The sequence below is a fragment of the Oncorhynchus keta genome, chromosome 14 (assembly GCF_023373465.1).
Source record: "Oncorhynchus keta strain PuntledgeMale-10-30-2019 chromosome 14, Oket_V2, whole genome shotgun sequence".
NCBI lineage: Eukaryota > Metazoa > Chordata > Actinopteri > Salmoniformes > Salmonidae > Oncorhynchus > Oncorhynchus keta.
In genome coordinates this window covers 27,312,336-27,333,590 of record NC_068434.1, presented here as the reverse complement: position 1 = coordinate 27,333,590, position 21,255 = coordinate 27,312,336, and the positions used below count along the sequence as shown (strand labels likewise).

The 21,255-nt window shown below is 45.1% G+C and overlaps 1 protein-coding gene across 6 annotated transcripts in view; it reads left to right on the top strand.

Annotated features, from left to right (window-relative positions):
- Positions 1-21,255, top strand: part of ep400 (E1A binding protein p400) — a 38,416-nt gene that overhangs the window by 15,334 nt on the left and 1,827 nt on the right. For 3 of the 6 annotated variants that reach the window (XM_035785471.2, XM_035785472.2, XM_035785467.2), the window contains 28 exons: positions 872-1,045; positions 2,451-2,600; positions 3,729-3,799; positions 3,938-4,227; positions 4,367-4,563; positions 4,712-4,881; positions 12,494-12,690; positions 12,824-12,935; positions 13,032-13,286; positions 13,396-13,470; positions 13,601-13,735; positions 14,006-14,050; positions 14,171-14,324; positions 14,417-14,652; positions 14,851-15,024; positions 15,126-15,173; positions 15,269-15,405; positions 15,521-15,656; positions 15,791-15,970; positions 16,100-16,142; positions 16,438-16,550; positions 16,741-16,933; positions 17,095-17,228; positions 17,436-17,633; positions 17,859-18,033; positions 18,220-18,419; positions 18,620-18,769; positions 18,889-18,966. In XM_035785471.2, coding sequence (XP_035641364.1) covers positions 872-1,045; positions 2,451-2,600; positions 3,729-3,799; positions 3,938-4,227; positions 4,367-4,563; positions 4,712-4,881; positions 12,494-12,690; positions 12,824-12,935; positions 13,032-13,286; positions 13,396-13,470; positions 13,601-13,735; positions 14,006-14,050; positions 14,171-14,324; positions 14,417-14,652; positions 14,851-15,024; positions 15,126-15,173; positions 15,269-15,405; positions 15,521-15,656; positions 15,791-15,970; positions 16,100-16,142; positions 16,438-16,550; positions 16,741-16,933; positions 17,095-17,228; positions 17,436-17,633; positions 17,859-18,033; positions 18,220-18,419; positions 18,620-18,769; positions 18,889-18,966 — 4,220 coding nt within the window. The remainder of the gene's footprint in view (positions 1-871; positions 1,046-2,450; positions 2,601-3,728; positions 3,800-3,937; positions 4,228-4,366; positions 4,564-4,711; positions 4,882-12,493; positions 12,691-12,823; positions 12,936-13,031; positions 13,287-13,395; positions 13,471-13,600; positions 13,736-14,005; positions 14,051-14,170; positions 14,325-14,416; positions 14,653-14,850; positions 15,025-15,125; positions 15,174-15,268; positions 15,406-15,520; positions 15,657-15,790; positions 15,971-16,099; positions 16,143-16,437; positions 16,551-16,740; positions 16,934-17,094; positions 17,229-17,435; positions 17,634-17,858; positions 18,034-18,219; positions 18,420-18,619; positions 18,770-18,888; positions 18,967-21,255) is intronic. The other 3 variants (XM_035785469.2, XM_035785468.2, XM_035785470.2) reach the window with 3 other exon arrangements.

Below are 21,255 nucleotides of genomic sequence, written 5' to 3'. Positions count from 1 at the left end.
CCATTGTCCTATTTTACTGCAGAGAATCACTGAGTGAAGAAAAATAGCACTTTATAAATGACAACTAGAGCCATGTCAGCAGCATCCCCAAACAGCCTCAGTCTGAAACCTGCATGTCCACAACCCAACGTCTGCTGCCATGACAGACCACACAAGACTGGTTTAACCATTTAAAACTATATTTTCCTCCACCTAAATATTGGTTCTCCCGTTTTACTAATCTTTTGCTTCTAGGCAGCCCAGCTGCAGGAAGAGATCCCAAAGCTTTGTTTCCTCTTGTTTTTTGTGTTATGGTTTCTGAGGGTTTGTGTACTGCTAAGCATGTTGAAATGGTCCCACACACCGCTGACCTCAGGCCACTCCCTACCCCCAGTGTGAAAACACCTAAACCTTTTCAATAGCAACTCAACACACAGCACACACATTATAGCGCAGAAAAAAATTCTAGATAGAATGCTATTTATTGGCAATAATTTTCTGGATAAAGGTGCGTTATCTGTTTGCATGCCTGTAATAGGTGTGTTGTAGTAGTTGAAAAGGCAGTTAAGTGCAAGCCACTGCTTTAACTGAATACATGTTTGTTGCAGGTTCTCTGTCTCACCTGAAAATGACAGTTTTTTGTTGTTGTTTATTTTCCCGCTCCGGGTTGGCTAGAGATTAGCTACTGCGATGGTTCACGTGTTGTGGAGGGCAGCTACCTACGCTCATCCCACTCATTAACACACCCTGGTATTGCATGTCTCGTCTCTCTCACCCTTCAACTAACTGAAATGTCTTTATTTAGTATTTTTGGTGACGCAGTCATGCAGCAGTACTCTTTTGGTCTGTAGTGTTATTTGATTAGAGGTGTGTGTCTTTCCTCCTGCTGAAGGTGGAGATGTGTTGAAGATAGCCCAGCTGGCGTCCATAGCAGGCAGCCAGAACCGAATCTCCCAGCCTGAGACCCCCGTCACTCTGCAGTTCCAGGGTAACAAGTTCACCCTGTCCCCTAGCCAGCTCCGACAGCTCACCACAGGGCAGCCCTTGCAGCTCCAAGGTACACTCGGTAATGTACACCCAACATTTCATACTCTCCCTATGACTCCTATGACTCTCCCTGCCCTTTTAGTCAGAATGTCCTTCGCTATATTGTAATCACTTACAGCAAAGATGCTATTTTAAATGATACTCCTTTTAACTCGATCATGTATTTGGTGGAGTCCACATCATAGAAATACAGAGTTGGATAACCAATGTTACATGTATATACATTCTTACTAGAGCAGTGGTCGGTCACCAAAGGGCCGATCGTCTGGTCGATCTCCAAGGCATTTTATAGTCTATATCACCAAACATTTCTATAAAAAAACAGTGTTGTATTCCTACTTTTTTTCTGTCTCGCACTGTTGACAAAATGTGCACTTGTTTCAACTGCCCTGCGCGCCGGGTAGGTGAAGTGTTCGCATTTTGAACCGTTTCATGTGTCTGAAGGTACAAACTTCGCCTTCTCGGTGTGCTCGGAGAGCGAATCAAGTGCACCTATAGGCCTACCAATAGCCAATCGAATTGCTCAGATCACCGTGTATAAGTAAGTTGATACTGTGATTTCAAAAAGTTTAAAACCATGACTAGAAAGACGCCGTTAAGGAATAGAGGAAAGAGCTGCTGTTTGAGTTCATTTTAGTTTTTATTCAGCTGTCAACACTTTTTACATGTTTTTTTTAAAACACTTTTATAAGCCATGAAATGCGCTTCTCCACTCGTGCTGCAACCAGCACTGCAGCTTCAATGAATGAGGAGCAAAGTCTATCTATAGGCCTGCGTTGTTCTTATTAGCGGCTGTGTGTGTTTTTAATGTTTCACTTTTTCCGGTCATAGGAGTAACAACAGGAATCGTGTATGAGGCATAGATTATGTGGTGTGACTCGATTTTGGGCATCTGCTCAAAGACGGTGTCCCCTTTTTTGGTTAGTCTCACTCTCAGCTGAGGGACAGGACCACGGTGAAAGGCAGACCCTCTGATGCTCTTCCTCTGCTGAGACTGACCACCTGCATTTTTTAATTTTTTAAAGCACATTCTTTAAATTTATGCTCACTCAGCTATGCCTCACAAGTAGTACAACATTACCAGTGTGATCATATACCTCAAGTTTTGAAGTATAATTTCAAAATGGTCTGAGAAGAACAACATTGGCGGGGCAATTCAAGCATAGCCAATATGCAGTAATACTGTATTGTGCCAATAGTCTACTACAAATGTCTTTGCTACAGAACTGTTTCAATAGGTTAATTTAGCATAGGCTTATGTTTAAGTCATGTAAAAAAAAAAAAAATATATATATATATATAAACCTGAGCTTTAGGTAGCGCGAAAGTTTGGGGACCACAGTACGAGAGTGATTAAAACTAAATGGTTATATCTGTTTAATAGTTTCTGTGTTGTCTGTGTGCCTGGCTGTGTGATGGTAAAGGCAACATCCTGCAGATAGTGTCGGCCCCTGGTCAGCAGATCCTCCGGCCCCAGGGCTCCATGGTCATGCAGACGGTACCTCAGGCTACACCTGTCTCCAACTCCTCCACCAGATCTGGCACCCCACCCCCAGCCGGCCCCGCCCAACAAGGTAAGCCTGCCACCTTCAACTGTGAATAGCACAGAGTGCCTCAAGAAATAACATCACTATGGGGTTTTTTCAATTTGCATACTACCGTGCTCTACACTCTTATGCTCCGAGTGCATTCTCCGATGACATTCTCTAGAGTACGTTCTTGTGAGGATGAGAGTGTGGAGAACGCATAAAACATTACATTTGAGAAGCACACGCACTCCCCCTGTTGTATTACCTCATGCTCTACCTCCCCGTTCACTGAACCTTCTTCCAGCCACTTACCCATTCACTGAGCTGTCTCCCAGCCAGGACAACAAAAATATACACAAAGCAAACATTTTCCTTCATAACTATCAGCCAGCTATATGTGAATCATAATAATGTAACTAACCAGATATTTTAACAGGCTAAAATGACCTCAAACTATTATTATGCAAGATAGATGTCATTTCTTTGTGGGTAGCTAGCTAACACTTCTTTGTTTCTATCCGGCTGGATAACAGTAGTAGCTAGCAGCTTAGCCCTGTTGACTTATTATGGGCTTGCGATCTACGGTACGTAGGCAGGTAAACATGCATGTATTTATTAACGTATCGACATACAATATTGTATTCAGGCAACATATGAGATGTGAATAGGCAACATTTAATTCCGAAGTCAGTGTATTTCCTCTCGCTTCAGCTCAAATAATGGAAGGAAGTCTTAACTATTGAGGAAGCAGACTAAACCATTCCAATGTTTCTGCAACTACCTCCCCCTAACAAGCAACGTTTGAAATATGTTCTACCCTGTGGCTTTGTGTCAGTGACTCTTATCACAGAGTGAAATTAAGGTTTGAAGTGGAAATTTTGCGTACGTTTTTACATAGTTGCGTCATATCTCTGCATATTTTCCGTTGAAGCTTGCATCGATGCATGTTTCAAAGTTCAAGAAGTGATCTCTGTGCTTCGTTTCACATACTTTGATTTGGACTCATACTTTGACCCTCCCGTGCTACAATTTGCGTGCTCAGACCACGTATGTACTCAGTCTTTGCTGTCATGGTTTACACTGTGAACGCAGTCAAATATTACTCTAGTCACCTTTCTAACAAAGTGATTGTGTTGTAATGGTCTTAAAGTCTTTCTCCCTTTTACTTTTAAGCTTCAGGGATGACATCAAATGCCTTGGGGGTGAGCGCCCAGCCTGCTCCTGCTGCTCCTATTGTCCCTCAGGTGGGTAGAACAGGCACTGGTAGAACACAGAAGAACATGAAATGAAAACATACTTATATTTCTGTAGTCTCCTAACCCATATATTCTCACCGAAGGGATGAAATGTTATTATGATGCCGTTCTCTGTGTGGTGTACAGGTGTCGTCAGAGGAGAGGGGTCGTCATCTGAAGGAGCGTCTGAGCCGCCTGTTCAGTGCCAACGAGAGGCGTTGTGACCGCAGTGTTCTGTACGGGGCTGACCTGCTCCAGGTCTGCTCTGTGACCCCAGGGGCTCCTCGCTCTGCCCTGAGCCCCGGGGGCTGGAGATGGGTGGGCAGGGACAGCTGCCTCAGGGCCCAGAGGACTCCTGTGGCCACCACAACACACCTCCAGTCTGCCCTGCGCTCTTCCACAAACCGCCAGGATGCCAGCAGCAGCCTAGTCAGCAGGTACCCAACTACCCATGGTGGTCAATCACCTCACTGTCAGATTAAACGTTTTAATATCATGACGGACATAATCACGAGTTCATATAGCCTTTTAAGAAGTAAGAAATACAAGTAATTGAAAACACTCCTCTCTCTGCAGGTTATCATGTGTTGTCCCTGCCGCAGTAGCTCGTCCCCCTTACCTGTATGCAGCCAATCCCCCAGCTCCCTACAGCCTGGAACAGAAGTCGGTCAGTCGCAGGCTCCAGGAGGCCGCCGCCCCCCACAGCACAGAGATCCACAGCATGGCCTCAGGGCTCCAGTTCCCTGACCTGCAGCTCATGCAGATGGACTCGGGTGAGCTCAGCAGACAATTATATATTTAGCTGTCTGCCAGGGCTTTATGCTCTCCTATAAGCCTTGCTAAACATAGGTAGTCCATTGTCTGCTTGGGCTGCACACATCTTTCGAACTACACAGAAATTAAAATCAATTTGCTCCGAAGGTAAACTTGAGGCCCTGGCCATTCTGCTCCAGAAGCTGAGGTCGGAGAATCGCCGCGTCCTCATCTTCACACAGATGGTGAAGATGCTGGACATACTGGAGGCCTTCCTGGACCACCGACAGCTCACATACATCCGTGTTGACGAGAGCCTGATCACAGAGGAACGCCAGGTAAAACCCTGTTGTACCAAGGAAATAGTCATCAACTGCACATGTTATGGTACCTGTGTTATAGAGTTGACACACTGACTTCTGTCAGTGTTTCATTACTAGGGTTAATTGTGGTTCACTCACTCGGTGACAGGCCTACCTCTCTGTTTCGCCCTATCTAACACCGGAACCTCTTGATTCAGTGCAGTGTTCTGGCACTTTAAGGGGACAGAGTCCTACACTCGCTTCCCTCCCCACTGGATGTTGTTCCTCCAAGGGCCTTAAAGAAGCACACAGTGGCAGCTCTAGAGAACCTATGGGGCTTTGGGGCTTTTTTGGTGCTGTACTTTTTACTCTTCTACACTTGATATTTCATTTTCTGTCTGTCCTTTCAGACGTGTCTGTCTCTTATCTAACTGACCTCTTTAATTCTCCTTCCCTCTCTCTTGTCTGTGAGTTGAGTGAACTATACCGGAAGTGTTTGGTTTAGGGCTGACCCCATTTAGGGGAAAGGGGGATATCTAGTCAGTCGTACAACTGATTGCATTCAACTGAAATGTCTTGGGCATTTAACTCAACCCCTCTGAATCATTAAGTTGACTGGTCGACCAAGATTTCTTTAGTCGAGCAGCTGTATTATATAATATATGATACACTGCCGATTTTGCAGGTTTTCCTACTTACAAAGCATGTAGAGGTCTGTAATTTTTATCATAGGTACACTTCAACTGTGAGAGATGGAATCTAAAACAAAAATCCAGAAAATCACATTTGTATGATTTTTAAGTCATTAATTAGCATTTTATTGCATGACATAAGTATTTGATACATCAGAAAAGCAGAACTTAATATTTGGTACAGAAACCTTTGTTTGCAATGACAGAGATCATACGTTTCCTGTAGTTCTTGACCAGGTTTGCACACACTGCAGCAGGGATTTTGGCCCACTCCTCCATACAGACCTTCTCCAGATCCTTCAGGTTTCGGGGATGTAGCTGGGCAATACGGACTTTAAGCTCCCTTCAAAGATTTTCTATTGGGTTCAGATCTGGATACTGGCTAGGCCACTCCAGGACCTTGAGCTGCTTCTTACGGAGCCACTCCTTAGTTGCCCTGTGTGTTTCAGGTCGTTGTCATGCTGGAAGACCCAGCCACGACCCATCGTCAATGCTCTTACTGAGGGAAGGAGGTTGTTGGCCAAGATCTCGCGATACATGGCCCCATCCATCCTCCCCTCAATACGGTGCAGTCGTACTGTCCCCTTTGCAGAAAAGTATCCCCAAAGAATGATGTTTCCACCTCCATGCGTCACAGTTGGGATGGTGTTCTTGGGGTTGTACTCATCCTTCTTCTTCCTCCAAACACGGCGAGTGGAGTTTAGACCAAAAAGCTCTATTTTTGTCTAATCAGACCACATGACCTTCTCCCATTCCTCCTCTGGATCATCCAGATGGTCATTGGCAAACTACAGACGGGCTTGGACATGCTCTGGCTTGAGCAGGGGACCTTGCGTGCGCTGCATGATTTTAATCCATGGCGGCGTAGTGTGTTACTAATGGTTTTCTTTGAGACTGGTCCCAGCTCTCTTCAGGTCATTGACCAGGTCCTGCCGTGTAGTTCTGGGCTCATCCCTCACCTTCCTCATGATCATTGATGCCCCAGGAGGTGAGATCTTGCATGGAGCCCCAGACCGAGGGTGATTGACCATCATCTTGAACTTCTTCCATTTTCTAATAATTGCGACAACTGTTGTTGCCTTCTCACCAAGCTGCTTGCCTATTTTCCTGTAGCCCATCCCAGCCTTGTGCAGGTCTACAATTTTATCCCTGATGTCCTTACACAGCTCTCTGGTCTTGGCCATTGTGGAGAGGTTGGAGTCTGTTTGATTGTGTGGACAGGTGTCTTTTATACAGGCAACGAGTTCGAACAGGTGCAGTTAATACAGGTAATGAGTGGAGAACAGGAGGGCTTCTTAAAGAAAAACTAACAGGTCTATGAGAGCTGGAATTCCTACTGGTTGGTAGGTGATAAAATACTTGTCATGCAATAAAATGCAAATTAATTACTTAAAAATTATACAATGTGATTTTCTGAATTTTTGTTTTAGATTCCGTCTCTCACAGTTGAAGTGTACCTATGATAAAAATTACAGACCTCTACATGCTTTGTAAGTAAGAAACAATGCAGAGTTTGCAGGTTATCAAATACTTGTTCTCCCCACTGTGTGTGTATATTTAATTATTTTAAATCATTGTGTACCAGACACCTGCGGAGGCCGTGTGGTTGGCACAGTCTGTCACTCTAAGACATGTGCTACTGAAATTGGATGTGGTTATGTAAGGACAATTGCTTTCTCCAACGTTGGGGTAGTGGTCGCTGTCCATGGTTCTGAAACACATCAGTGCACTGTTGAATTGGCACCTTTTCCTAGACCATGTCCATAATTTGGGTTATAATCAACATCCTAACTGTTAAATGATCCCTGGCTTTATAAATCATCCATATACAATATATATACGAAAGCTTGTGGACACCCCTTCAAATGAGTGGATTTGGCTATTTCAACCACACCAGTTGCTGACAGGTGTATAAAATCAGCCATGCAATCTCCAAAGACAAACATTGGCAGTAGAATGGCCTTACTGAAGAGCTATGTGACTTTAAATGTGGCACCGTCATAGAATGCCACCTTTCCAACAAGTCATTTAGTCAATTTCTGCCCTGCTATAGCTGCCCTAATAAACTCTAAGTGCTTTTATTGTGATGTCGAAACGTCTAGGAGCAACAACGGCTCAGGACTGCCCAGTGCTGAAGTGCATAAAAATGGTCTGTTCTCGGTTGCAGCACTGCTTCTGGAAGCAACATCAGCACAATAACTGTCTGTCGGGAGCTTCATGAAATGGTTTTCCATGGCTGATCAGCCGCACACAGGCCTAAAATCACTATGCGCAATGCCAAGTAATATAATAATAATGTGTTGGCTGGAGTGGTGTAAAGCTTGCCTCCATTGGACTCTGGAGTAGTGGACATGCGTTCTGTGGAGTGATGAACCACGATTCACCATCTGCCAGTCCAAGGACGAATCTGGGTTTGGCGAATGCCAGGAGAAAGCTACCTTTAATATATATATATATTACCTTAATTTAACTAGGCAAGTCAGTTAACCTCTTGCGTCGAGCAATCCCGTATCCGGGAGCGTAATTATAGCCTCAAGCTCATTATCATAACGCAACGTTAACTATTCATGAAAATCGCAAATGAAATGAATGAAATATATTCACTCACAAGCTTAGCCTTTTGTTAACAACACTGTCATCTCAGATTTTCTAAATATGCTTTTCAACCATAGCTACACAAGCATTTGTGTAAGAGTATTGATAGCTAGCATAGCATTAAGCCTAGCATTCAGCAGGCAACATTTTCACAAAAACAAGAAAAGCATTCAAATAAAATCATTTACCTTTGAAGAACTTCGGATGTTTTCAATGAGGAGACTCTGTTAGATAGCAAATGTTCATTTTTTCCAAATATATTATTTGTGTAGAAGAAATCGCTCCGTTTTGTTCATCACGTTTGGCTAAGAAAAAAATCTGAAAATGCAGTCTCTACACTGTTGAACTTTTTACCAAATTAACTCCATAATATCGACAGAAACATGGCAAACGTTGTTTAGAATCAATCCTCAAGGTGTTTTTCACATATCTATTCGATGATAAATCATTCGTGGTAGCTGTGTTTCTCCTCGAAGCAAACAGAAAATACACGCAGCTGGAGATTACGCAATAATTGCAATGGAGGAGCGGCCACCTGGTAGATGTAGTCTCTTAAGGTCAATCTTCCAATGATTTGCCTACAAATACTTCACAATGCTGTCGACACCTTGGGGAAACGACAGAAAGTCTAAGCTCATTCGTGGCCCATACATAGCCATATAAGGAGACATTGGAACACAGCACATTCAAAATCTGGGGCACTTCCTGTATGAAATTTCATCTTGGTTTTGCCTGTAGCATTAGTTCTGTGGCACTCACAGACAAAATCTTTGCAGTTTTGGAAACGTCAGTGTTTTTTTCCAAAGCTGTCAATTATATGCATAGTCGAGCATCTTTTCGTGACAAAATATCTTGTTTAAAATGGGAACGTTTTTTTAAATCCATAAATTAAAAGAGCGCCCCCTATATCCAAGAAGTTAAGAACAAATTCTTATTTTAAATGACGGCCTAGGAACAGTGGGTTAACTGCCTTGTTCAGGGGCAGAACGACAGATTTGTACCTTGTCAGCTCAGGGATTCGATCTTGCAACCTTTTGGTTACTAGTCCAATGCTCTAACCTCTAGGCTGCTAGGCTACCTGTCGCTACCTGCTTGAAAGCATAGTGCCAACTAAAGTTTGGTAGAGGAGAAATAATGGTCTGGGGCTGTTTATCATGGTTCGGGCAAGGCCCTTTAGTTCCAGTGAAGGGAAATCTTAACGCTACATCATACAATGACATTCTAGATGATTCTGTGCTTCCAACTTTGTGGCAACGGTTTGGGGGAAGGCCCTTTCCTGTTTCTGCACGACAATGCCCCTGGGCACAAAGCGAGGTCCATACAGAAATGGTCTGTCGAGATCGACCATCTTTGGGATGAATTGAAACGCAGACTGCGAGCCAGGCCTAATCGCTCAACTTCAATGCCCGACTTCACTAATGCTCTTGTGGCTAAATGGAAGCATGTTCCAACATCTAGTGGAAAGCCTCCCCAGAAGAGTGGAGACTGTTATAGCAGTAACGAGGGGACCAACTCCTTATTAATGGCCATGATTTTGGAATGAGTTGTTCGATGAGCAGGTGTCCACATACTTTTGGTCATGTAGTGTATATCTACAGAAATAAGACAGATCCTGCTTGTTGACTGTTTAATAGCCTACTGATTCCCGTGGGCACCAAGACTCACGTAACCACATGTTGGATAAACAATTTTATATATTCGGCTGTTTTTAGTCTTTGCTATGCTGTAGTAAAGGCTTTATACATTTGTTTCTTATTAGAACAGGCTCTGGTATTATTTATAGTTAATTTGGTGTTTACACTGTTCCAAATTGTCAGAATATAGTAACCCACATTTTTCTTGAGCTCCTTATTGTTATAATTACTATTATTATGATCATTATCATAATAAGTAATGTCATTATCTTTATTAGGCTTAGAATAGCAGCCTTGTATAACCACCATCGAGCTGTAGGCCTAAGAGCACATCCTGTTTATTCTTAATACCACAACTTACATCTATATTTCAAGACTTCTATAGACTGCTGTATCTATCATTCATTCATGTCATCACAGCATACCAGTCATTCATGATTTAAAATGCAATCAAGCATTTTAGTTTTAAAATAACCTTTTTGAATAATTATCGTAAACAATAAATCAACCGTTCCATTTCGGAAATTGCAATCATGAGTGAATGTGACAGTTTAGTATTTTTTTGTAATAAAGGCTTAACAAAAAACTTTCCAACAGATTCTCTGGTGCGCTTATAATTTTAGTGTTTACATTGTTACACAAGGCTGTATCTTATTGTAATCTAATAGCACCTGTTTGGCACACATGATATGCAAAAAGCGCCTGCTCCTTTCCTTTTTCTTGATCTCCAGTATTTCCCACAACTAATGACATTTATTAATGTCATCGGACTTCCCCTTTACCTCCTGAGCAACCAGTAAACATTCCCCCGTTTTGAGTTGGTCACGTCCTCTGCATCCGTTTTGCTGTTATGGTATTTGGAGTTTGTTATAACCAATTTATTGACGTGATTATGATATTCTATAGGTCAGGCCCTTTTGGTGACGTGCATGCAATGCATACATATGACACATAAAGAGAGCAATGGTTGAGGGAATAGGGAATGTTTTTCCTAATCAAATGAGGGATTTTGGTAACGTATCTTTTCAGTCAGAAGTGGCTGTAATTATGTTGCAGCTTCAACACAGACAGTGTGATAAACACTGTGGTGGTCTCTGCAGCAGGGAGGAGATGGAGACAACGGGTGCAGTTGCTTGCTGTCATTTAAAATTATAATTATACAGCGCACAAAATCTGAGCCTGACCGGTACAATCAAAACAATTGCGGTTGAACTCCCTCTAGTCAGTTGTGTGTCTTAATTAGGCAATGTCATCAAACAGTATGCGTAAACCACAAGACAAGCTCAGTGAATATGTTTGATTTGATTACAGTGCCTTCGGAAAGTATTCAGACCCCTTGACTTTTTCCACATTTTATGTTACAGACGTATTTTAAAATGGATTAAATAAATAAATCATCCTCATCATTCTACACATGGGTCCTCATAATAGAAATGTTGGCTAATTCATACAAAATAAACGAATACCTTATTTACATATGTATTGACCCTTTGCTATGAGACTCGAAATTGAGGTCAGGTGCATCCTGTTTCAATTGATCATCCATGAGATGTTTCAACAACTTGATTGGAGTCCACCTGTGGTAAATTCAATTGATTGGACATGATTTGGAAAGGCACACCTGTCTATAAAAGGTCCCCGAGTTGACAGTGCATGTCAGAGAAAAAAAACAAGCCATGAGGTCGAAAGAATTGTCCGTAGCTCTCTGAGAAAGGATTGTGTCGAGGCACAGATCTGGGGAAGAGTACCATCTGCAGCATTGAAGGTCCCCAAGAACACGGTGGTCTCCATCATTCTTAAATGGAAGATGTTTGGAACCACCAAGACTCTTTCTAGAGCTGGCCGGCCAAACTGAGTGAAGGTGAAGAAGGGCCTTGGTCAAGGAGGTGACCAAGAAACCAGATGGTCACTCAGACCGAGCTCTAGCGTTCCTCTGTGTATATGGGAGAACCTTCCAGAAGGACAACCATCTTTATAGCACTCCACCAATCAGGCCTTTATTGTAGAGTGGACAGATGGAAGCAAATCCTGAGTAAAAGGCACATGACAACCCGCTTGGAGTTTGCCAAAAGGCACCTAAAGGACTCTGACCATGAGAAACAAGATTCTCTGGTCTGATGAAACCAAGATTGAACTTTTTGGGCAAAATGCCAAGTGTCACATCTGGAGGAAACCTGGCATCATCCCAACGGTGAAGAATGATGGTGGCAGTATCATGCTGTGGGGATTTTCTTCAACGGCAGGGACTGGGAGACTAGTCAGGATCAAGGCAAAGATGAACGGAGCAAAATACAGATATCCTTCCAATAGGACAACGACTCTAAGCACACTGCTTTGGGACAAGTCTCTGAATATTTTTGAATGGCCCAGCCAGAGCCTGGACTTGAAACCGATCGAACATCTCTGGAGAGACTTGAAAATAGCTGTGCAGCAACGCTTCCAACCTAACAGAGCAAACTTGTAGCGTCATAAAAATTCTGTTTTTGTTTTGTCCTTACGGGATATTGTGTGCAGATTGAAGCAATTAAAAATCTATTTTAGAATAAGGTTGTAACCCAACAAAATGAGAAAGTCAAGTGGTCTGATTTGCTTTTAGAAGGCACTTTATGTGGAAAAATACATTTAAAAATGTTAACCAATTGGTTGGGATAAGATAACTCTAAAGCCCTCTCCTTGGGACTAATCTGTCTCTACAATATGTTTCTCACGATATCCCGCTCCCTTCAGGAACATATGAAGACCTTCAACAGGAACAGACAGGTGTTCTGCAGCATCCTGACCAACCGCTGCTGCTCAGCCGTGGGGGCTGTGTTCGACGCAGACACCATCATATTCTACGACACAGACCTCAACCCCAGCATGGACGCCCGCACCCAGGAGTGGTGCGACAAGATCGGACGATCCAAGGACATCCACATCTACAGGTAAAACACAAGAAAAATACATCTTGTGCCATATCTCTACATGCCATATTAGGATATGAAGAAACGCATACTGTTGTTGCTGCTGAAATGTAAGTCAGTGTGCGGTTGTTAACTTGGTGTCTTTATATCCCAGACTGGAGAGCGGGAACTCCATTGAAGAGAAGCTGCTAAAAAACGGCACAAAAGATCTGATCCGAGAGGTGGCTGCCCAAGGGACTGACTACACCCTGGCATTCCTCACACAGGTAAGATCTTTACCCACAAACCAACCAGACCCCAGCCCTCCTCTGACTGAAAACCATACTATATTTGGTTATTAAATACGCTGTGTCTGTGTCCAGCGGACCATCCAGGACCTCTTTGAGGTGGAGGCTGGCTCAGGGGAGAAGGTTGAGGAGTTTGTCGTTCTGCACCAGGAGCCGTCTCCCTCTGAGGCCATCTCTCCACGCGTGGCTAGGCCCTACATCCAGGCCCTCCACAGCATCAGCCTGGACACCCCGCCACCAGAGCAGCAGGAGGAGGATGACCTGGAGAAGGAGTTGCAGGTCAAAGAGGAGCCCTCTCAGCTGGAGGAGCTTAATGCTGTAATGGACCAGGTGATAAACACTCATGAAGTGACTTCTTACAGTTGTAGACTACATACCAGGGAGCTAGCACATCAGTTTGAACTAATACTGGATTGTCTTCATCATTTCCTCCCATTAGTTAACGCCAATAGAAAAATATGCCCTGCAATTCCTGGAGTATCTTCATGTCAGTGAAGACGAACTTGTTGCCAAGGTAAGACTCAAACTCTCCTCTCAGATATCCGGAGGTACTACTAGCTTGTTAGACGTTGCGTTCTCAAAGTAGCACAAGACCACAATTACAAAAGTTTTATAACTTTAATAATACCTAATGTAATTTTCAGGAGCGACTGTTGTGTGCGAAGAGAGGCTGGGAGATGCAGCACCTCCAGAAACTGAAGGCTCAAGACGAGGAGAGGATGATCATTGAGGAAGAGGAGGATCTGTTCACCTACACCAGAGAGGATGCTTACAATATGGTAGGCTTTCACTCTCTCAGGGCTGTATTCATTATGCTGATTCTGTTTCAAAATATTTCTTAAATGGAAGCAAAGAAAACTGAGTGACCTAACTGAATTTGTCCAATACAAACTTGTTTTGCTCTGTTTGGTTCTTAAACAGTAAACTGTTTCCATAAGGAATGCCCCCTTGGTGGTCACAGTATTCAAATAAGAGAACAGAGCCTGTAGTAGGGTTTCCATTGTAAATCAGTGGTGATGTGAGCAATGGTCTTGTCTCTTTTTCAACAGGAGTATGTGTTTGATGGAGAAGATGGCCAATCGGAAATAATGCCGGTAAGTCAGTCACATAATATCTACATGATCATATCTACTTATCCTGAGGTAAATCATAATGTAGTCCCATATTTTCCATGAGCCTGTCAGCTGTATGTTAACCTATGGCTCTGGTTGCAGCTGTGGACTCCACCTACCCCACCGCAGGACGACAACGACATCTATATCGACTCTGTGATCTGTCTGATGTACGACTCTGCTCCCATGCCTGAGTCCAAACTGCCTCCTGTCTACATCCGCAAGGAGCACAAGAGACTCAAGATGGACCCCTCGGGTAAGTCTTTTTATTCTTGTAACAAACATTAAAGTATGGTACATTGTGTGTAGTGATGCACTTGTGAGTTCTGTCCTGTGTTTTCTGCCCAGCAGCGGGCAGGAAGAAGAAGAAGGGTCATGGGGAGACAGTGATTCCTCCTCGCTCCCTCTTCGAGAAGGCCAGCATGCTCAAGGTGCGCCGAGAGGGCAAAGACCAAAAGAAGAACTTCTCCCTGAAGCAGCAGGCTCCCTTCGCTAAGCCTCTGCCCTCACTGGTCAAACCTGCCATGGAGGCCGGACAGGACAACCCAGAGTGGCTCATCAGTGAAGACTGGGCCCTGCTACAGGTACTCGGCTGGCTTGTTTTACCCAATACTGTGGTTGGTCTAAAGAAATGTCTGTTATACTGTATGTTTGCTAGTTACTCTTAGATCAGATGAGGTGAACTGAAGAATACTTAGAAGCTAAACTACTTGTAATCAACGTAGTCCAGTCATTTATTCTGTTAGTGATGCAAGTGTCACCTCTCTCTCTGTGCGTGGCAGGCTATGAAGCAGCTCCTGGAGCTCCCTCTGAATCTAACCATCGTGTCTCCGGCCCACACCCCAAACTGGGACCTGGTCAGCGACGTGGTCAACTCCTGCAGCCGTATCTACCGCTCACCCAAGCAGTGTCGCAACCGCTATGAGAACGTCATCATCCCCCGGGAGGAGGGCAAGGTGAGCAGACATGTGTTTGTAAAGCCCTGAGTGGCACCAAGATCTCATGTTGTTTGAGTATTCAGATAATTCAACCATACTGGTTTTGTTATTCATTGTAGTTGGTGTATGAGGCGAATCCTAAGAAGAAAACCAAGAGCATATACAAGGTACATTGCCAAACTCATGCAGTTTACAATGGTCGTAATGTTTGATGCTCAGAGCCCTCTTCATTGACCAGTGTCCCTCCTTTTTCCTCCACCAGTCTAAGAACAGCCGGCCGCTGCGCACCTGTCAGATCTACACCCAGGATGACAACGCTACACACATCCAGCTCTACAACAGCCGCTTTGAGCTCATGAAGATCATCGCCAGCAAGAGGAGTCCCCCCATCAAACCCCTGTAAGTACTCAATGTGATATTTCCTCTGTACCTTGAAATAAGGCATGTTGTGTCATCAGCCTTATGATAAACACGCTCAGTGTTTAAACTATTAATTCAATGTTTGCTTCTTCAGTCTGGGGATGAACCCATTCCAGAAGAACCCCAAACATGCCTCCGTCCTGGCAGAAAGTGGGATCGGCTATGACAAGCCCCTCCCTCCCATTCAGGTGGCATCGCAACGCGCTGAGAGGATTGCCAAGGAGAAGAAGGTGTGTACTGTTTACTGTATATTCTCTCTTGATTTTGATTAATGGCTAAGTTTGCAGTGTGACAGTCAGGTCTGTTGTCATGGTGATATGCACTCTGATCTTCAACATGCTTATCTGTCTGTGTGTCCTGTCAGGCCTTAGCCGAGCAGCAGAGGGCTCAGCAGCTAGCTCAGCAGGCTGGAGCCCCCCAAGCTGTGGCCGGTGCTGCCCAACCCCAGGCTGGGGCTCCCGCTGCAGGCCAAGCCCAGGCCCCAGGGGTCCTCCAGGCCCCTGCAGCGGTAGGAGCTATGGCTTTACCCAACACCGCTGTCCTGGTGAGAATGGGGAAAACGTTGGAATTTTCAATGTCAAACCAAGTTGTTCTTTGTGGTAAAAAAGAGCTGTCTAATGAGTAAAATTGCATAATTTAGAAATGTATATTTTTAAAGAATGTTGTTTTTCAGGCTGGGGCCATAAAGAATGCTGCTGTGGGAACCATTCAAGCTGGTGGGTTTTCATGGCACACACATTGATCATTACAAAAACATGTATTCTGTAACTGTTTGTTGGTTGGTTTGGCAATGCCACTGTCAGCCAGAGAAATATGCTGAGAAGGATTATCACCACAGCAAGCAAGGTACTTGGAGTCAAAAAAAAAAAATATATATATATATATATATATGTTATGTAACTGTTACGAAAGTTGTATTGTCAGTTTAAATGTGTACATGACACTGCAACAAAATTTCCCCATGGGGACATTAAAGTCAGTAAGTAATAGTCATTTCTTAAATCCTTTCAGCCTCCGTAGGGGGGAACCTGATTGTGAACACAGTGGCTGGAGTTCCTCCAAGTCCGTTCCAGGCCAACAAACGGCTGGTATCACCAGGTCAAGTCATACCAGGAACCCTGTCTGTAAGTCACTCTATTTATTACCTCTGCCATTACGTCACTCTACTCTTTCCCCATTTTTGTATTATAACACACAATGACCATTGTTTGAGGGTACAGTATTCAGAAGTCTTGCTGACAGAGTGAATGGCACTCTGGCACCTCCTATGAGGTGTAGGTATCATGAGGCCCTGTGCTCTTGTCCCTCCTTCAGCCTGCCAGTGCAGCAGGTGCCCAGGTGGTCCACTCCCAGCAGAGAGCCGTACCTGCCACTGCCGCCCCTGGGGAGGTGGTTGCCATAGCTACGGGTCAGGGTGTCAGGCCCGTTACCCCGGTGACTGCCTCTGCGGTGGTGACCACCACTCTGACCCCAGTGCAGTCCCAGACCCGCTCCCTAGTCACACCAGGTACTGCACACATTGTTCACACTGAACACCCAATCAATCAAATGTATTTATATAGCGCTTTTGACAGCAACATTTATCATTTAATTGCTTTATAGGAAGTTAATGAAGTGCCATGTCCACTGGTTTTGTGATACAACTCCTCTCTCGCTCTCTGTCCCCAGCCACAGGCATGCAGCTACCCCAGGGCAAGCCCATCACCCAGGCCCACCTCCACATGCTCCGACAGCAGCAGCTCCAGCAGCAACAACAGCAGGCTGCCTCGCCACAAGGCATCAAGGCTGTGGGAAAACCCCAGGTACTGTACAGAGAAGCCTTTCATTCACTGTATGGCCTCCTAGAATTAGCTTCTTCTGATACTCACCCACTACTCACACTCTGTGACTAATACTAAGTTAGCTGTTTTGTCTTGTAAAAATGAAGAAACCATGCATTTCAGCCAGCCCTCCAATGATCAGTACAGACATTCAGTGAACTGACCCTTTAACTCTCTCCTTGGCTGTAGGAGCTTCTGAAGATACACAAGCAGAAGCTGCAGATGGCCCAGCAGCAGCCCGGAGCCGGCCAGCAGCCCGTCCAGGTGCAGCCAGCCAACCCCCAGGCAGCCCAGGCCAACCCCCAGCTTGCCGCTATAGCTGCCGGGCCCAGAGCCGGAGCCGTGCTGGCTGGCACCACCGTAGCTAATCTGCAGGTGGCCAGACTGGTAAGGACCAACTTTATCACCTTCTTGTTTTTTTCTATAGTATATAGCCTGGCCTAGGGAATTATGCACCACTGTGTTGTGCTGATCTTTACTACTTTCAGACTGGTAAAGGCCTTTTTTTGAGCTGTGTCCATTTTGAATAATGATCTACTAGAGGTAACCCGGTTTGAGCATAATTAATGATCCATTGAAAGTGTTTGACAGTGTGTCTTTACCTGTGTCCAGACACGGCTGCCCACCCAGGGTCAGATCCAGGCCCAGCCAGGGCAGACGGCCCAGGTGACCCTCACCAAGCCCCCCGTGGTCTCTGTGCCCTCCGTGGTCTCCTCTGCTGGCGTCACCACCCTGCCCGTCACTATGGCTGGCATCAGTGTAGCCATTGGACAGGCCCAGAAAACAGGTGGAAAACCCCTATTCTATATATTCTATAAACCCTCCTATTCTCAGCAACTAATTAGGCTGAAACATTCATAATCTGCTCCTCTTAGTACAAACATGCATTCTTTACCAATGATAACACACACATACCTTCACACTCTCTGTTCGGTTACTTGTCCTGTCCCTGATCTTGCTTCCTGTCTTGTAGGTGGGCCAGTGTTGACACCCCCGTTCCCCCAGATGCAGGTTCAGCAGCTGCTCCAGATGAAGAAGCAGCAGGTAGCCGTGCAGGCTGCAGCAGCCCTGCAGAAAGCAGTACAGCCAGGACAAGCCTCTGTGCAGCAGAAGGTGGGGCTCTGGGGGAAAACAGAACCACCACAGTCTACGCAACCACACACATATTTACAAGTAAAGAGCTGGTTCTCTTTTTGTTACTATAAGGGTATGGGCTGGTCAGAAGTGCATTTCAAATCTCAACCGAAAGTGGTGCTCTTGAAACTACAACGAAGTCTATCCATAGTTGGAAATCTGATTATGAATATGTAAATTAAATTATTGTCAGAAGAATCAATCTTCAGTCTAGTTGTGGTCTGTGTCTTCTCCATCAGCTGGGCACCCAGCAGATGACAGTACCGACTACCCAGCAGCAGAAGGTCACCTATGCTGCCACCACCCAGCTACAGCCTAGCATCAAGACCCAGTTCTTCACTACTTCCATCGCCCAGGCTGGGAAACCCACTGGGGCCCAGCAAATCCAGGTAGACACACGCATCTTCCTACTCAGATAGTCCAACCCACTGGCCTTCAGGTACTGGGTCTTAAATGAGCTGTTATCCAGAGGTGTGAGGAATGCTAACTGCTTTCCCCTGTATATTAGGTGGCTAAGCTCCCCCAGATAGTGCAGGGGCAATCCACTGTGGCCAACATCCAGCAGATCGTATCATCTCCACAGCAGGTAAGAGCACTAACCCACATAGAAGGGCAGTAATCATGCAGGATTTGTACGAGGCGTATGGAATGAAAGACGACAGGTTCTGCTTCCTGTGTCGATTAACCTTCCATGACTATTCACTTCATGACTTGAATGCAAGTCAGCTTGGTTAAATTACACAAATAATTTGTGCGTTGTGACATTTAGGTAATTTCCCATAAATGGTTGTGAAATGTTATGACAGTGATTAGAGGTGTCAAGAGGACAGCATAGTCTGGTAACATTGTAGCGGTATTGTTAAGGGGGGGGGTAAAGATAAAGCCTTTGTTGGGGCGCCAGGCTGGTATTAACCCTGCTGATAGGAAAAGAGTAGGGTTGAGTACCTCTACCAGACACGCACATCAGCAGAAGAGAGTGCCTTTTTGCCAAATCTTTGTCTTTACCCCTCTCTGGGCCTCCCGAGTGGCACAGTGGTCTAAGGCACTGCATCGCACTACAGATTCTGGTTCGATTCCTGGCTGTGCCGAGACCGGGAGACCCATGAGGCAGCGCACAATTGGCTCAGCGTCGTCTGGGTTAGAGGAGGGTTTCGCCGCCTGGCATGTCCTTGTCCCATCGCACTCTAGCGACTCCTGTACGGTGTTTCCTTGGAAACATTGGTGCGGCTGGCTTCCGGGTTAAGCGAGCAGTGTGTCAAGAAGTACTGCGGCTTGGCAAGTCGTGTTTCGGAGGACACATGGCTCTCGATCTTTGCCTCTCTCAAGTCCATACGGGAGTTGCAGCGAAGGGACAAGACTGTAACTACCAATTTGGATACCACGAAATTGGGAGGAAAGAATTAATAATATTTACATGCAAGAAAAAAAAACATACAAACTCAGCAAAAAAAGAAACGTCCCTTTTTCAGGACCCTGTCTTTCAAAGATAATTCGTAAATATCCAAATAACTTCTCACATTTTATTGTAAAGGGTTTAAGCACTGTTTCCCATGATTGTTCAATGAACCATAAACAATTAATGAACAGTACCTGTGGAACGGTTGTTAATACACTAACAGCTTAAGGATGGTAGGCAATTCAGGTCAGAGTTATGAAAACTTCAAACACTAAAACTGTGAAAAACACCAAAAGAAAGATGCCCAGCGTCCCTGCTCATCTGCGTGAATGTGCCTTAGGCATGCTGCAAGGAGGCTTGAGGACTGCAGATGTGGTCAGGGCAATAAATTGCAATGTCCGTACTGTGAGACGCCGAAGACAGCTCTACAGGGAGACAGAACTGACAGCTGATCGTCCTCGCAGTGGCAGACCACGTGTAACAACACCTGCACAGGATCGGTACATGCGAACATCACACCTGCGGGACAGGTACAGGATGGCAACAACAACTGCCCGAGTTACACCAGGAAAGCACAATCCCTCCATCAGTGCTCAGACTGAATAGACTGAATAATAGGCTGAGAGAGGCTGGACTGGGGGCTTGTAGGCCTGTTGTAAGGCAGGTCCTCACCAGACATCACCGGCAACAATGGGCACAAACCCACCGTCGCTGGACCAGACAGGACTGGCAAAAAGTGTTCTTCACTGATGAGTCGCGGTTTTGTCTCACCAGGGGTGATGGTCGGATTTGGGTTTATCGTCGAAAGAATGAGCGTTACAGAGGCCTGTACTCTGGAGCGGGATCGATTTGGAGTTGGAGGGTCCGTCATGGGCTGGGGCGGTGTGTCACAGCATCATCGGACTGAGCTTGTTGTCATTGCAGGCAATCTCAATGCTGTGCGTTACAGGGAAGACTAACTCCTCCCCCTCATGTGGTACCCTTCCTGCAGGCTCATCCTGACATGACCCTGCAACATGACAATGCCACCACGCACAGAATGAGCAGTATGGCTGATTTCCTACAAGACAGGAATGTCAGTGTTCTGCCATGGCCAGCGAAGAGCCCGGATCTCAATCCCATTGAGCATGTCTAGGACCTGTTGGATCGGATGGTGAGGGCAGGGCCATTACCCCCTAGAAATGTCTGGGATCTTGCAGGTGCCTTGGTAGAAGAGTGGGGTAACATCTCACAGGAATAACTGACGAGTCTGGTGCAGTCTATGAGGAGGAGATGCACCGCAGTACTTCTGTTAGTCACATGTCTGTGGAACTTCTTCAGTTTGTTTCAGTTGTTGAATCTTATGTTCGTACAAATATTTACACGTTAAGTTTGCTGAAAATAATTGCAGTTGACAGTGAGAGGACATGCATACATACATGCATACGTGCATACATACATGCTTCACTGCCCCACATGTACGTACATGCGTACATACAT